The sequence below is a fragment of the Anabrus simplex genome, chromosome 2 (genome assembly GCF_040414725.1).
Source record: "Anabrus simplex isolate iqAnaSimp1 chromosome 2, ASM4041472v1, whole genome shotgun sequence".
NCBI classification, from domain to species: Eukaryota; Metazoa; Arthropoda; class Insecta; order Orthoptera; family Tettigoniidae; genus Anabrus; species Anabrus simplex.
The window spans coordinates 641,984,013-642,001,824 of NC_090266.1; the positions used below are offsets into that span (position 1 = coordinate 641,984,013).

At 38.2% G+C, this 17,812-nt stretch overlaps 1 protein-coding gene across 1 annotated transcript in view; it reads left to right on the forward strand.

Moving 5' to 3' along the window:
• The window catches only part of HUWE1 (HECT, UBA and WWE domain containing E3 ubiquitin protein ligase 1), a 1,366,532-nt gene that overhangs the window by 82,020 nt on the left and 1,266,700 nt on the right, over window positions 1-17,812 (forward strand). The window contains exon 5 of the mRNA XM_068226019.1: window positions 14,714-14,776. Within this exon, the coding sequence (XP_068082120.1) occupies window positions 14,714-14,776 (63 nt within the window). The remainder of the gene's footprint in view (window positions 1-14,713; window positions 14,777-17,812) is intronic.

A 17,812-nucleotide genomic window follows, 5' to 3' on the forward strand; every position in this document is an offset into this window, starting at 1 on the left:
AGCCACTGGTGTGACATATGGAGGGCGAGTATGGGATGTGGGGGAAGGGATTGTGGGCAGGATGTTGGATACTGACGTAGCTTGTGCAGGGAGGTCTCTGTCTTTTCAATGTGGGAGTTGTGTTTGTTAATGTGTTGGAAGGTTTATAATTTATTATTTTAAAGATTTTACTATTATCTGATTTGAAAACTGCCCTATAGACAATAAAAAATTTTATATATTGAATTCAGTGGAAAATAAAACAAGAATTGTAACTATTAGTAGTAAGTTTTATGCTATCTACGACCACATCCGTATAACACAGGTAGCAGCAAGCGACTGATCGACTTTCTTAAACAACCAAGGGATTATTCACTTCACAGCCAACACGAAAGGTAAGCGTTTTCTAATAACATTTTCCCTCACAGTAGAGTATCCTTTAAGATCCAGCAACTGACACTTACATTTTCTTTCATTCATTGGGTATACCCAATTGATTCTGCCTATTCACTTTACAAGATTAGTTGTGTTCTCCATTTGAAGCTCAAGATAACAGATCATCTATCTACAATAATAATGATTGAAGACAACGTGAGAAAATCCCTTAAGTTTTTACGCCGATTCAGGTGACATTTTATTCATCTTCACAACATTCATTTTTCAACTAACACATCATGTGATTTCCTCGCACCTCACCACATTTTAATCTATGAAATAAAAAGCGATCACAGCTCGTAATTCCACATCAGCTCGCTCCTACTAGAAAAAACTGTTCTTAACTACAAGCATTCTAATGCCACTGAGTGAAGTTTGTTATGATCTCGAATATTACACAATCAATCATTTATAGCAACTTATAACATTTTCATGTTCACTCATTTCACCTACATTTCAGCAATTTTATTGGTCACCACTTGTTTTTAATAAACGTAATATAGTCTTCTTGGCTATTTTTAAATTGTTAAAATTAATTTTTTTGGCCGGACTGATTGGCTCAGACGGTTAAGGCGCTGGCCTTCTAACCCCAACTTGGCAGGTTCGATCCTGGCTCAGTCCGGTGGTATTTGAAGGTGCTTAAATACGACAGCCCCGTGTCGGTAGATTTACTGGCACGTAAAAGAACTCCTGCGGGACTAAATTCCGGCACCTCGGCGTCTCCGAAGACCTTAAAAAGTAGTCAGTGGGACGTAAAACAAATAATATTATTATTAAATTAATTTTTATCAGTGTAATATCAGATGTTTTATATTATATGACCCCCTGTGGGTGGGGGACGCAGATGAAGAATACGGCCACGGTATCCCCTGCCTGTCGTAAGAGGCGGCTTAAAGGGGCCTAAGGAGCTCTTAACTTGGGAGCGTGGGGTGGCGACCATGGGGCCCTTAGCTGAGCCCTGGCATTGCTTCAACTTACTTGTGCCAGGCTCCTCACATTCATCTATCCTGTCCAACCTCCCTTGGTCAACTCTTGTTCTTTCCTGACCCCGACGGTATTAGAGCATTCGAGGCCTAGGGAGTCTTTCATTTTCACGCCCTTCGTGGCCCTTGGCTTTCTTCGGCCGTTACTGATCCCTTCTTTTTTCTCTGTCTACCCCCTGTGGGTGGGGGATGCAAACGAAGAATACACCCATGGTATCCCCTGCCTGTTGTGAGAGGCAACTAAGAGGGTCGACCAAGGGATGCTTGTATTACTGTAGAACCATGAAACTACTTTTGATTAGTACCATCATGTGGGGAACACCATGGGTCGCCTTTACTTTCGAGTAGTACCACTATATTCGATACACAATAGGTTTGTGATTAGTAGCAGCAGAGAGGGTTTCACTGTGGGTTTCCAATACTCGTGATTAGTACCATTGTGAGAAACACCACGGGTCTGGGCATTGACTGTGATTAGTAGCCACCATATGAGGAACACCACGGGAATACCAGCGCCTGTGATTAGTACATGTAGCTGAGGAACACCATCGGTTTGCGTTGCCTATGATTGGTGCTATTATGTGAGAAACACCGTAGGTCTGCGTTACCTGTACGACGTACAATACTTGTGAGTAGTACCATCATGTTTGGAACACCGTGAGTCTACGCTACTTTTGATTAGTACCCCAACATAAATTACCATGGTTCTACGTTACTAGCGACAATACCAAGCTGATGATGCTTACGAAGTATAAGTGAAACATGTCCTAGTTCTAACATCTGATTAATGGTTTTATCCTAAATATAAGGATTGTTTTGTATTGGAAAGGTGGTTTTTATTAATGTTGTAACTTCTATATTCTGAAATCCAATAACGGTTCTATAATGAGACTCATAACTTGCAATACCTTGTTGTTGACAAAATCTACTGTGTCCTTGGAGGAGCGACAGCTGATGCAGCCTTCCATCTTGTGAAGTAAAGATGTGTGTGTTCCAAAGCTTGCTCCACCTTCAGGGGAGGCAAGGCTGTGGAGTGGGGAAGAGGCGTCTCTCTTACGGTCACGGTTTTGGCTTTGGACGAAGGGGTAGGAGGAAAAGATATACGGGAGAACGGAAGTTCGTTCATTTTCTTCCTTTGATTTTCTGTATTGTTTTTAATGCCTAATGCTTCCAGGTGTGATAATATCCCTTCGATGGGCCAACATGAGTACAACTGGTCATCAGTTCACCGCTATAGACCAAGATTTGACAATATTACATAAAACAAATAAAGGTGGTCTACAAAATACACTAGAACATAATTATGTACATTTATTTAGATCAACAAAGTAATCAGGATAATTACCTGAATGATATAATTGATAACAGGAACCCTTTATACGAAGGGATATTATCACATCTGGAAGCATTAGGCATTAAAAAGAATACAGACAATAAAAATAAGAAAATGAACAAACTTCCATCCTCCAGTATATCTATTCCCCCTACCCCTTCTTCCAAAGCTGAAACCGTGACCGTAAGCGACACGCCTCCTCCCCACTCCATAGCCTTGCCTCCCCCAAAGGAGGAGCAAGCTTTGGAACATACACATCGTTACTTCACAAGACGGAAGGCTGCATAAGCCGTCGCTCATCCAAGGACATACTAGATTTTGTCAACAACATGGTATGAAACCACTCTTTATATACTAGGTTTCCTTGTGCAGAAGTTAAAACATGCTTTTAAAAGCATTCCCCCATTTTATTTCATTTCAGATTTCGGGGAAGCTCTTTTAATAATAGTATGACAGCAATCAGCTTCGGGTACGTGAATTAATTGAATTCAAGAGACACTTTGATAAAATTAAAACAAACATCATTTGCCTTGGAAGGAGCAAATGAAGAGAACATCCATGTAAAATATAGAACAGTGACAAAGGAGAATTATTTTTCAAAAACGTGTTATTAGTAGACCAGCAGAATATCGTGTATCATAGTGAAAAAAAAAAGTGCTGGAAACAAAAACATTTTTTATAACATCTGTTGAAATGAATAGATATAGTTTGAAAATAGGCTAAAATAAGTAAATGCATTTTCCCTCCAATTTCACCACCCCATTCAACCATCCACATTGATTTTAATTTATTTCAATTTTTAAATTCACATAGATTTTAAGTAAAACTAGGTACTTACTAAGATGTTCTTAAGAAGATAAATATTTTGTAATTTCACTTAAGCGTTGTAATAAAACTGAAGATGTTCCAAATGGAATGAAACATGTACTGTATATGATTGATTTGCTTAATGAAAATGTAGGTATCAAAAAAGGTGGAAATTTACTGTTATTGATTCATTGTGCAAATAACCTTTCCAAAATTTAACCAGACGTGAGAAAATATAAACTTCCCTCTTAAAGCAATGATGCACTCTGCCATATCTTGAGGAGTATCCCATTCTTACTTCATTGCAGTATTTAGCATTAAAATTAAGCTATCATTTACTTAGCCTTTATTTTTAGCAAGTTAACTACTATCACACACTTTATTTACACATTTATTACGGAAACCTATTCTTCTGTTTCATTTCGATTTTCATTTTCAGAACAGCAGTTAATGGGTATTAATAATCGACTCGGACATCACCTGCGAATGCCGACGAGTAAGCTCACTTGTGGACATAGCGAGAAAACTATACCAAAGATTGATCGCATGAAATATAATCACTGGGTGCATAAATATCTGTAACGGAAAGAATCTTGCATGCTTAATCACTCGTAGTAAGGGATGCGTCGGTGGTACGGCTATCGCTGTATCCGGGAGATAATACACAGTTTAATATAGGAATTTTGAAGGGACAGAAAGGGACTCTCGTTACATGCTGCACTCGCTATAGCAGACTTCTATTGTAGTTTAGACATACAAATATAATTGGTTTTGAAAATGAATTATATAGTCAACTAATATTCAACGTATGTAAATACAGACTATGACTTGAACGAAACATTACATTGTATTACAAATAGTCATAAACAAGTCTTTGAATCCTAGTTGTAATTATTTTGACATACATAGGTGAATTAATATTTATCGCCAAAAACTATATACAAACTTCAACTGAATTTTAACGAACTATGTGTTAAAATTGATATCATGTTAACTCCTCTACCACCGGGCGAGTTGGCCGTGCGCGTAGAGGCGCGCGGCTGTGAGTTTGCATCCGGGAGATAGTAGGTTCGAATCCCACTATCGGCAGCCCTGAAAATGGTTTTCCGTGGTTTCCCATTTTCACACCGGGCAAATGCTGGGGCTGTACCTTAATTAAGGCCACGGCCGCTTCCTTCCAACTCCTAGGCCTTTCCTGTCCCATCGTCGCCATAAGACCTATCTGTGTCGGTGCGACGTAAAGCCCCTAGCAAAAAAAAAAAAAAACTCCTCTACCATGTGTTACTATATGTTTGTCCAACAAGTTTTAATGGATGCTAGTTTGTACTTGGGGTTCATGTTTATCTGTTAAGCTGAAGACAGCCCGAAAAAGGGCCGAAACTAGTGCTGAATGGATTATATTAAAGTTAATAGTTAAGTTCATCAATATGGGAATTAAATGAATGAATTATGTGCATAGACTAATGTTAGTGCGTGAGAAGATGCTGTGCACTGTGCTACATTGTGTTGGTTCCCCTGTTTTTAGAATGGGTCTGCATTACCTACGAGTAGAGGTGTTGGAAAGTTTTATAAATTTTTTTTAGAACTTTGTTGATTTAAAAATCAAACCATGGTGTTTTGTGTTTTTATTATATTCTCAGAAAAAATGTTAACATTTGAAATGTGATCAGGCTTGTACAGTAAGTGCATTTCAAGATGTATAAAATGAATAAAGTTTGAAGTAAACCATTAAATGTAGCTTTGTAAGAATTAGAACACACTTATAAGGGAGTCACATTTTTATTTTATATTCACCCCCCATGCAGCATCTCCAAATATATTTAAAATGAAAACGAGTTACCTTTTTCATTTTTATTGGAATACTGCAGTAAAATTATTGAAAGTAGATCATGGTAAGTGTCTCAGCATTTGCAGCTGTCAGTCGTCGCCTCCTATAATTTACTATGAGACTATGTTGTAAAATTGTCCTTTCAGAATCCACATTTGAACATGGATAACACACACATTTCAATGCAGCAGTTGCATAGTCTCAGTGTGCAAGCCTTAATCCCTTGAGGATCTCTGGAACATTTACTTAATCTTCTTGGTGTAGTTGGTTCTTGATGGCAGGCAGGTAAATGCTGTGAGCCTCAGAACGGTTTGAAACTACTTCCTCTTAAAAAATGGGGTATTCTTCTTAAACTGGAGCTGTTCTGTAGGTGATAACATTTTTAGGTGCGTGCCGAGGATCATTCAATGACCCAATGGCTTCTACAATCGTCCGTGACTATCCTTGCAAGAAAGACAAACTGATGATATACCGTCATTGATCACACTGGCTAAAAAGACCAGCTGGTGATATTTCGTCAATGAAGTAAAAGGATATCTGTAGTCAAATATTTGAGTACATGAATAATATTACTATATTAACTGTCTTGAAGATCTTTTGGGACTGTTGGATTAAAGTTTGATTGAGTGTGAGAGTCAAAGCACGAAATAAACATCTACAAGTAGAATGCAGCACATCTAATGCAGAGCGCTGTTCCACGCTAACCTCTTCCCTGAGCTGTGCAGTCTGCTGTTGCTGATTCAACATAAACCACGTGTGGCGGCAGATAACCTAGTGCACTCTTCTCAGTTTTATCATTTGTATGTTTGCTTATTTATGGCATCCGTTTTCCAGAAATCTGATAAACCATCTGACAAGTCATCGTCAGAGTTCTTCTCGAGTTCTGCCTACAATTCGCAACTTGTCATACGTTTACGAGAAACACTCATTATTTACAAAGGCGATGGTTGTTTCACTTAAAACAGAAATCAACCATGGGGCCGGCACAGAAGTCAACACTCAAAGTATTTATCCACTCGAAAAGGAGATACCGTAAGCAAGCAAACAAAGGATAAAACTGAGAAGAGTGCACTAGGTTACGTGCTGCCACACGTTTCAAGAGGATTATTATTATTATTATTATTATTATTATTATTATTATTATTATTATTATTATTATTATTATTATTACTAATTTTTAACCCTTAAAGGACCAGCTGAAGAACTGTGTGTACCAAATACCAAGGAGGATACCGTGATGTGGGCATTGCGACACATTTTAAAACAAGTTTGTGTAAGTGTGGAAAACAACTGGAAACATTATTGGGTCAGTTTCAGTGTGTGATATTGTAGGTGTGTATTGGTGTTATTCAGAAGTTCTGGATTTGTATCTACAAAGTGTAGGCAACAATGTATGCTTACTGATGTGCTGGTTTTTTTTTAGATTTGTCGCCAAGTTGACAATAACAATATTTTGTTAATTCATTTTAATCCAAACTAAAAAAAAGTGAATATACAAAAAATAAAGTATGGAATGTAAATAATACATTTGCCATGAATAAAGTTTGCCTAGTTTAGCAGCTATAGATATTTCATTTCAACATTTAAAAAACATTTTTAGTGTGTGTATAAAATATTGCTTATTTTTAAATAATTTTATTCAAACTGCCTCTGTTCACATGTCATAAGAAAAAAGGGTTCTTTCGTCAAGATTTTGAAAAAAAAATCGTGAAGAAACCTTTATCACAGACTAAGTTATAGGTTTCTGAAAGGAGACGTGAAGCATATGCCTCGAACGCCTTGGTCTTTTTCGCCATATCGTATGCTAAACAGTTGGTCTTCTTAGGCACGCCCTCCTTGAATATACCCTGTCCTAAAATGGTTAAAGTCCTGATTTTTACTAGAGTTGACTGGACAACACACGTACACTTGGACTGAACCATTAAATCTGTTTCAAGTTCTGGAGAATGGTTTGGTTGATTACTCCACCATTCCTTAATAGGTTGAGCTTTCCAGCAAGTACATGAATTGCTGGGTATATAGATCCCTCTAAGAAATTAAGCAAGTCCATAAGGGAGGCACGAACAATAGAAGCATACACTGCTTGTAATTTATCATTTGGGTTGTTGGATGTCGATGCTTGTTGGAAAAATTTGACCCCAGAATTTGATCTTCCAGTGTTTTGGAAAATATTACCAGATCTTCCACATATGTGGCCATATACATTGCAGCCTTAAACCAGGAATTCCATCTTGGTCACACAGGCATTGGGAAAACCAGAATTTTATCCTCTTGTTCTGTGTTTTCATATTTCTCTTGTAGAAATGCAGTTTAGTTGTTTTTTTTTTTTTTTTTTTGCATATTTAAGAAGGTATTCTTTGTCTTCACTATGCACATGTTCAGTTCGGTCAGCTTGTTTTCAAATATACAGCCGACAGGGTTGACTGTATGAGCCTAGGACTGGACATGACCAACATCTTCAGTCAGTCCTTGAAGAGTAGTTACTTATTTTGTCATGTATAGCGTGCAGATCTGCAACTACTGTCACTGCACACTCCCGTTCAATTTCGTAGGAATTCAGAATTTCTAATGTAGCATTGGCGCAGTTTTACACTATTGGCAGAATCTAAAACAACAGGCAGGCAGACAGGTGCTCATTTCAGCTGATGGTACTGATGGATGAAGTAGGATGAAGTTGTTTTGTCACATAGCAGAAACGTGTCTGTGCTGTTTAGCTCTTCCTTATTTTTCCTTTTCCTTTCACAGATCATGGGGATTTATTTCTGACGGATCTGGTTTGTTGATGGTAAATCTCCACTTCCACGAACATATTAAGCCAAGTATGGATACGGTAGCAGGATTGTCTAGTTTCTCTACTGGTGTGTTAGCTTTCACGAACAAAGTAGTTGTGTTCAAAATAAACTCTTCTTTTGAATCCTTCACGTGACTAGCACTCAGTGTTGTTTCTTTCAATGTGGCCACTCTATGAATGCTAACTTCAAGATGCAAAGTTTCTCTGCGTTTTAAATGCTTCTCCGATTTGCAAGGTATGTCTAAAGCATCTTTAGTGTAATATTCTAAGCGACAATCACAATATTTTCAAATAAGAATGCCACATGAAATTATAAATCCTTCATTCGTATATTCTTTAAGTCTGTCCTTAGCAGAAACTGCTACCTTCTGCATTTTAAAACCTTATTTTGCATTGCGCAGTAACAAACACTGTTATCACACGGTTGATTGTAGTCGCATGCCAGTACTGTATAAAGGCTTAACCACACGCAAAATGTTTTTCTTGAATTCCTTTCATAATATTTAAATTACGTCTCTTCTCATCTCTGCTTATTGCGAAGTTCGGAACTACCGCGACAAATACGTGGTCGCCAACTGCTTCACACAAATAATGCATTAGCTTCGATGATAACGCAAATTTTGCGCACTGTTTATTAAATCGTGTAGAATTCATTACCATAAATCACACTCACTACCGATGTAACAAGAGGCAAACGTAGTTCCCAATTTGAACAACAGTCACGTAACATTTTGGAGGTAGTCGGCCAAACGATGCATGCCAAGAGATAACAGCTGGTTCATCACTGGCCACACTGCTACTATTCACCAGTTTGAACAATCCCGTAACTTTTTGGAGGTAGTTGGCTAAACGATGCATGCCACATGATAACAGCTGGTTCATCACCGGCCACACCACTACTATTCAAGACAGACTCCAGTACTCCAGTCGCCGTGTAACAAATCATAGTATTGATTTCCCCTCGTGAAACTATACAATAGATCACTCTTGAATTTACCCAAACAAATTCGAATATCAGCTTGTTGATGAGAGTGTTTGGAGTAGTGAGGGAAAAAATTTAGAAAAATGTTTTTATTTTGCAGATTCTTGTTTATGGTGTTACTAACAAAATTTGCATTATTCGGCAATTTAAATTCACTTCTGGACAACAAAAAGTGTAAATACATAAAAATAAAACCATCCTAACTTCTAAATTTGATTTTTCGTTTCATTGCTAATTAACAAAAACTAACGCCTCTACCTATGAGTAGTGCCACTATATGAGGAACAACATAGGTCTATGTTGCCTGTGATTTGCCTGTGATTAGTACCATTATGTGAAGAACACCGCGGGATTGTGCATTACCCGTGATTAATACCACTGTGTGTGGAACACCGTGGGTATGCGAGTAGTACCATTATGCGAGGAACACCATGGGTCTGCATTGCTTGTGAGTAGTGCCTTTATGTGAGAAACACCATGATTCTGTGTTACATGTGACATGTTACATGTTTTGTGAAATACCATGGGTCTACATTATCTGTAATTAGTACCACCATGTGAGGAACACCATGAGTTTACGTTAACTGTGATTGGTACCACTATATGAGGAACATCATGGTTCTGCTTTACCAGTGTTAACTACCATTACGAGGAGCTAGTGTCCTGGATTCTGGACCCCTTTGGAAAACAGAAATCATCCCAGAAAATAAGGCATTGCGAATTGGATCCACTGATTGTTTTGGATTGATGGTCATTTTTCATTTTTAATCTTTCGTTTTAGATTCGAGTCACTGGATACATTTTGACGTTTTAATTATCATTTCATTTCGTTGCACCTCGTACCACATTAAACAAGGAATAAAAATATATACTATTATTCCTTGTTTAATAATGTGGTTTTTTTACAGTTATGTTATAGTGTAATATAAGGCGTGATCAAAATGTTATAGTTTAAGGGCGTTGCTGCAGCAGACATGCAACGTAGCGTGGATCTGATGTGGGTATATAAGCGTGGACATGTAGGCAAAGGGATTAGTGTGGCAGTGGCATCATGCCGAGGTGCGTGCTTTAAATGCAGCCACGTGAATTATGGCCATGTTATTACCAAATGCGTCCAAACAGGACCATCATGCTGTTATTCTGTTCTTGGTTGTCGAAGGACAAACACCGGTGGACATCCATCAGAGAACGCAGACTCTGTATGGGACAGCATGTCTGTCAAAAACCACCGTTGTGGAATGGTGCACCAGGTTCCTTGCGGGTCGCGTGTCAACACAAGATGCCAGTTGATCTGGAAGGCCACGCAGAAGGTTCTCCAACTCAAGTAGAAAAAACTCGAGCACCCACACTAGAGTCTAGATCTCTCCCCATGTGATTACCACCCCTTCGGTCCCCTCACAAATGCCTTGAAGGGACGATGCTTCATGTCGGTCAAAGATGTGCAGCACGTGGTTACAGACTTCTTCACACAGCAGGACACTATTTTACCATACGGGGATCTTTGACCTGGTGCGATGGTGGATGAGTGCCTCAATGCTCTTAGCAATTTTGCCTGATTGGCATCCCGATTCAGGACTGTACGGCTATTGAACAGTAACTTTTTGATCGCCCCTTATATTTTATATTTAACTTGTGTGTTCGACATGCTGGAGGAGAGATTTTTAAGTTGCGTTTAACTGAAACATTTTAAGTTGCATTTAACTGAGTCGACACTGGAATGTATGGCTTCCTTCTTAAGAAGTTTTCAACAAGTTGGCACTCAATGAGTAGCTCGTGAAGCTTGGGATATAATTTATGAGTGAATATTCTTCTATATAGAGGACAGACATCATCCAGGAACCCCAGCAAGTTACAACCAGGGAGGGGAAACAACTTAGCTGATTTTCCACCATCTGGATACTTATCCCTTAACACATTAGAGACAGACATATTTGAATGTGCTACCCTACAGAAACTGCAGGATTTTGAATAGTTTTTGAAATTTTTTCAATGCTAGGTAAAGCAATGATTCTAGAATATTTAGAAAGATCACATTTTCCTTCACACAAATTATAATAGTGTAGCAATATTTAACCCAATGAGTGCTACGGCCGCCTGTAGACTGGCTGACACGGCTGGTCGAGCACTGCTACACCCGTCTATAGAAGGTGAATGAGGACTTTAATTTTTTTCAGTTTCCTGGCTCACTCTCATGTGCCAATTTGATATCTCTTCTGCCATCTGTTGGGCATTATGTAGAACTAATTGATCACGGCATAAAGTTTCGGGAAGTAACTTACAGAGCTTTTTGTAGATGTCTGTGGAGTCATCTGTGATGTAATTTTGTACAGATTGTTGATAATTCTTCTTTCTCATTATCTGATCCTGATTACCTTCAGAATCTCAAATAGCGTGGTCCAATCAACATTATCAAAAGCCTTTTCTAGATCTACGAACGCCATGATCGTCGGCTTGTCATTTTTAATTCGATCCTCTAACCCCCCCATGGCACCACAGCCCTTAAAGGGCCTTGGCCTACCAAGCGACTGCTGCTCAGCCCGAAGGCCTGCAGATTACGAGGTGTCGTGTGGTCAGCACGACGAATCCCCTCGGCCGGTATTCTTGGCTTTCTAGACCGGGGCCGCTATCTCACTGTCAGATAGCTCCTCAAGTCTAATCCCCTAGGCTGAGTGGACCTCGAACCAGCCCTTAGGTCCAGGTAAAAATCCCTGACCTGGCCAGGAATCAAACCCGGGGCCTCCGGGTAAGAGGCAGGCACACTACTCCTACACCACGGGGCCGGCTCCGATCCTCTAAGATCAGACGTAAGGTCAGGATTACTTCACATGTTCTTACATTTCTTCTGAAGCCAAATTGATCTTCTCCCAACTCAGTTTCAACTTGTCTTTCCATTCTTCTGTAAATGATACATGTTAAAATTTTGCAGGCATAAGGTACTAAACTAATGGTGCGGTAGTTTTCACATTTGTCAGCCCCGGCTTTCTTGGGAATAGGTATAACAACATTCTGCCGAAAATCGGGTGGCACTTCTCCTGTCTCATACATCTGGCACATTAAATGGAATAACTTCGCCATGCTGGTTTCAACTAAAGCAGTCTATAATTCAGAGGGAATATCATCAATTCCAGGTGCTTTGTTCCTGTGTAGGTTTCTCAAAGCTCTGTTGAATTCTGACCTCAAAATTGGGTCTCCCATTTCATCAGTTTCAACAGCCTCTTTTTGTTCCAGAACCATATCACCTACAGCTTTACTTTGATACATCTGTTTAATACGTTAGTGCCATCTTTCTGCCTTGTCGTCTCTCCCTAGAAGTGGTTTTCTGTATTAGCTCTTACTATTCATACACCTAGTTTTCATTTCACCAAAGGTTTCTCTGATTTTCCGGTATCCAGCATCTACCTTTCCAAGGACTATACGACCTTCAGCACCCTTGCAGTTCTCCTTCAGTTATTGTTCCATAGATGTCCTGCACTTTCTATCCTCTTTATTCTTTAATCGCATGTATTCTTTTCTGCCTTCTTCATTTTTTGCATTCTTATATTTCCGTCGTTCATCGATCACGTCTAGTATCTCCTGTGTTATCGATTGATTTCTAGTTGATCTTTCCTTTCTTCCTTACATCTTTTCAGCAGCCCTGCCGACCTCATTTTTCATGACTGTCCATTCTTCCTTTATTGTGTTTCATTTAGTCTTTGTGCAACATGTTCCTTGAAATAATCCCTCTCACTCTTTTCTTTCAACTTGTCTGCATCCCATCTCCTTGCATTCCTTCCCCTCTTCAATCTGTTCAACTTCAGATATCAATTCATGACCAACAAACAGTTATGAGTTTTATGTCGATAATGCTCATTCGTCTGGCAGATGACTTCTGGGTTATGCTCCTATACCCCGCCAATTCCTTATCCACTAAATGTCCATAGGCTTGGAACAAGGATTCTGTTCATTGTACAGAATTAAATTGAAAGCCTGCTTGGCATCTGTGTGTGATACTCAGGCAGGAGATTTGTAGCTATTGTCATAATAGTCTCCTTATCAGTGTTGTCTGCACTCTGGATTAGGGTTGGGCACTATGTCCCTGTTTCGGCACAATGTGCCAGTGCACAGTTATGTTCCGCTGTTCCAGAACACCGAGTGTCAATTGTTCCGAAACATTCTCATGCGCAATGTGCGCTCACGTCCACTTCGCAGTTTCGTAAGCTTCGCGCTGTCCTGCTCTGCGGCCAACTGCTTCTCAATGTGCGCCCGGCCTAACAGGACGAAAGTACAACAATGTATTCATCCAGTTATATTTTTAATTCCAAAGCGACGGCCCATATTTTTCTTGGGCTTAAAAGTTTCCTTAAAGTCCAAATTAATGTTTAACGTCAATCCCCGAGAAAGTGTCCATCATCATATTTATGTGAAGAGATAAATACGGAAAACCATTTATCATGTCTTGTCAAATATAAATGCAAACGCGTTCACAACAGATTGTCAATGTTGATTGATTTTAGTATCTTGTGTCTTGTGACAACTAGATGAAAATCTAGCAGTACATTTGTCAATACATATTTTTCCCTCTCCCCCACTGTGATCCTATTAATGAATTTACCATGCAAGTTGGTCGTACGGTTAGGATCGCCTTGCTATGAGCTTGCATTCGGGAGATAGTAGGTTCGAACCCCACTGTCGGCAACCGTGAAGATGCTTTTCTGTGGTTTCCCATTTTCACACCAGGCAAATACTGGGGCTGTACCTTAATTAAGGCCACGGCCGCTTCCTTCCAACTCCTAGGCCTTTCCTATCCCATCGTTGCCATAAGACCTATCTGTGTCGGTGCGACGTAAAGCCCCTAGCAAAAAAATAACTATGCTTTTATTATATTGACTATTTTTTTATCCATGCTTGTGTATTTTTATTACTTTTTCAACTTTAACTTTGAATGAAATATATAATTCTACTTCCGAATCAGTGCCTTTTTGAATTACATTACATATTACACTATTTCTATAATCATTTTATAGGAAAATAAGGCATTGCAAATTAGATCCGCTGATTATTTTAACCCTCCAAGTGGCAAACGCCTGATATCAGGTGTTTTATGCTTTTGCCCAGTGGCAACGCCTGATATCAGGCGTTTTGACATGCTCTTTATTTTTTTCAATAATCAAATTATTATTTATTGAAATGTGCTAATTACGAGTCAAATGAAGGAGAAATGTTAGGTAATTATTATGAAATAGTTTGTATGATAGCATGTTGCACTAATCAAATGTAAAACGTTGCCAAAGTAGCCTCATACTGTAATCCCGCTGTCTTGTGCTAGCTGATACATACTCAGCAGCTTCAACCAACCTGAAACTGTTTTGTATCATGCTGTGTGGTTTGGCCCTAATGCTGAATGAAATGTTTTTTTTGAAACCTTTTATAATTTTCCTACATAGCAGTCTTGTCATTTTGATGATACTCTTCTGATGTCTTTGACATACAAATAAGTAAACTTGTTCCCTATTCTTTTTATTTTGTTTGTTTCTTTTTAGTCTTAGTATAGATGCCCGTTAACATCTCTTTTTATCTGTACATTTTCATGTTGCAGACTTGGGGTGGACTAGAAAGTGATTACAGCATGGCAGATTGCTGTCTCAACATTCCTGCAGGGGTAAGTTTTTATAAATAAATAAATAAATAAATAAATAAATAAATAAATAAATAAATAAATAAATAAATAAATAAATTAAAAATAGCTGTCATACTTGTCGTCCGTATGATTGACACTTAGGTCAGTTATGTTGCATTGGACCATTCCCAACTTAATACTTGAAGTTTCACTGCTAATGGACATGTAAATTGATAATAAAAATATTATTGATAGAAAAGGAGTTTAAAAAAAAAATTATGTTGTTGGTATTTTAATGTTCTGAGCACTTTGGTTCAGCCATAGTACTTCAGTTTTAGTATCCATACCTACTTGAGAATGTACCCTGGAGTAGGGCAAATAAATTAATTGAACTATGGTTAAAAATAAGAGATCTGGTGTACTCTGGACAATTGGCCCTCCATATATAGCCAAAAGCCCTTCGCTAGTACCAGTTGTATACCAACTGATCCAGATATGTGAAGAAAGGATTCAGCTAATGCGACTTGTACACTGCTTAATCAGACCAAAAATTAACGTTATGTGCTAGAATCTTTTGTTAGAATGTGCCTTTTGGAGCATAAGTAAGTAATAGGAGCTGTTTATTGGAATGTGTTGTCAGCAATGTACTGTGAATAGCTCTAAGTGTCAAACCACACCCTCTAACCTTGGCTTGGTTCCATTCACTGTCCAATCTTTTTTCTCGACAATTGCATAAAAACATGTTACTTCCTGCATGAGCTGAATATGGACCATGTTATGCATCACTAGACTAAGCGCCAAAACACCATTCTGAGATAATTGAGCTCAAAGTTTCCAGTCGATTAAAAATCCATTTATTGTTAAATTTTCCCAATTTTTTGCAATAAGTAAGAATTATTATTTTTGAACTCTTTTGTAAAACCTCAACCTAATTACTTATGAAACAACGCTAAACATAAATAAAATGGCGATTAGTCTATTTACGTTTGTTGTTTGATTGTGCATTTTTGTTTTGCATCAACAGACTAAGTGACCTTTAAGTCCTTTGGTTGCGTTATGCATAACTAAACAGTTCATTTGGACTAGTTTGTGATAAAGCATAAGTAAACTACATGACGTTTTAGAAATTTACAGTTCAATAAATAAATAATCATTTCACTATATTGGACACATAATTGTAAATGAAGTTGTAAATTACATTTACCTAAGATACAAATCATTTGTGAAATCTACAATTTAACGTTATGGAATTGTGAAATAAGTCGGTTATTTTTGCTCTCAAGACTTCTGTAGAAATTCCTTTTCTTACCGGTAGTGTGAAGGAATAGCAATAACACTCACAATTTTGCAATAAAAAGTACTTTATTTGTTACTAATTGGCACAAAACATAGTAATGTAATATAAAACAACTGAATAAAAATGGAAATAATAAAGCTTACAAGACAACAACAAATCCAAAATGAACCCAGACATTATGTATTTTACACTTAAAAGCTTTTTATTACCTGGCTTGAATCACAATACTGTAAAACATGAATTATAGCGAAAGATACTTGATTAATCTTATAAACATAAACAAAACCCCTAAAATTAAAAGGTGTCATTGGAAGTCATTTTCACTAATTAGCATGAAACACAATACTGCTCAGTAACTAAACAAAATTTAAGAAAGAAACATAAATGAAAACAAAATCTGTCATTATTCACTTTCTATTTCAAAGTCAAGTTGTCCATTGAACCCATCAATATCGTCTTCCACACTGTTATCGGTGAAAAAAGACCGATACATTGGTCTGGCATCTTCTGGAACCAGCAGCAGAAGAGACTTCAAGTCTTCAAGTTTAGGTTTTGAAATTGGTTTCCCTCCTGGCCACAGATGAATTAAGTGTTCACTCAAATGAACTGGTTGCGCAGAAGTTCCTCTTTCCTTTCTTTTCTTTGAATACTTAATTCAACTCCAGTGTCCTGGTCAAAGTCACTCTTCATGAAAATGCTTTGAGGTTTGTCTTTTCTGATTTCAAGTTCTATCATTTTCAGCCAGTTTATTTTGGGATTTTCCATGTCAACTTTACGGTTTGTTATCTGTTTTTCCAGCATTTGTGTTCCAAAGAATTCTTTCTGTTCCATTCTGTGAACAGCCAAAGCATTCTTTCTACGACGTATTTTCATCACATTCATATAGTCATTCACAGTGTACAACTGTTGTTGTAGCTTCAACGCGCACTCTGTCTCCAAAATTGCTGTCGTTGGGCAAAAAACTGTGTCCTGGGAGAACATAGCACAAAGTTATCTTTTCTAGCGTGGGGTGAGTTTCCAAAATCGTTCGTTTTCTTACCTGTAAAACCTCATAGTTATTAGAAATCGTTATTGCATTTGTAACAATGCGTTCGGTTCTTGCTCTGATAGCCTCCATTACTGGTACCATAATGTAAGAAATACGACAGCACAATCGTTTACCATGTAAACATGCACAGTAACAACATACTAGGTTAGTAAACACTACACAGCTGATGTTGTCTGGTCTGTTGTGAACCAGTGCAGCCACCTGTTTCGTTTAGCATCACTAGACCACAGACCGGTAAAGGGCGCTTGGTCTACTGTTGCATAACTAAACATTGGCTTATCGCTTTTGGTTTCGTGATGCAAAACACAAAATCAAACATAGGTAAATTTGCACTTAGATTTTTCACATATTTTAAGGCAACTGTTACTAGGACATGTACGGTGATTTTTGTCCATTTAAGTTACGTGGTTTCTCAACAGAATGCGCACAAATACTGGTTTTTACAAAATGGCGCTTGGTCTAGTGATGCATAACATGGTCCATATAATGGAACAGAGAAGTTTTGCATGGATAAGGCAAGAAGCTTCTGTGAACTATGAGAGAGAGCAGAGAAATAAAGTAAAGTCAGTCACCGCTGCATGAAGGCCAGTGTGAAAAGGGTATTCTACCTGTGGTAGGGGACTTTAAAAACCTGGATGGTAGTTGCGAGTCAAGTGTGTTTTTGAACACTGAACTGTTGGTGGGTTGAACTGTAATCATACCTGCCAACTTTTACGGTTTGTACGTAAAATTT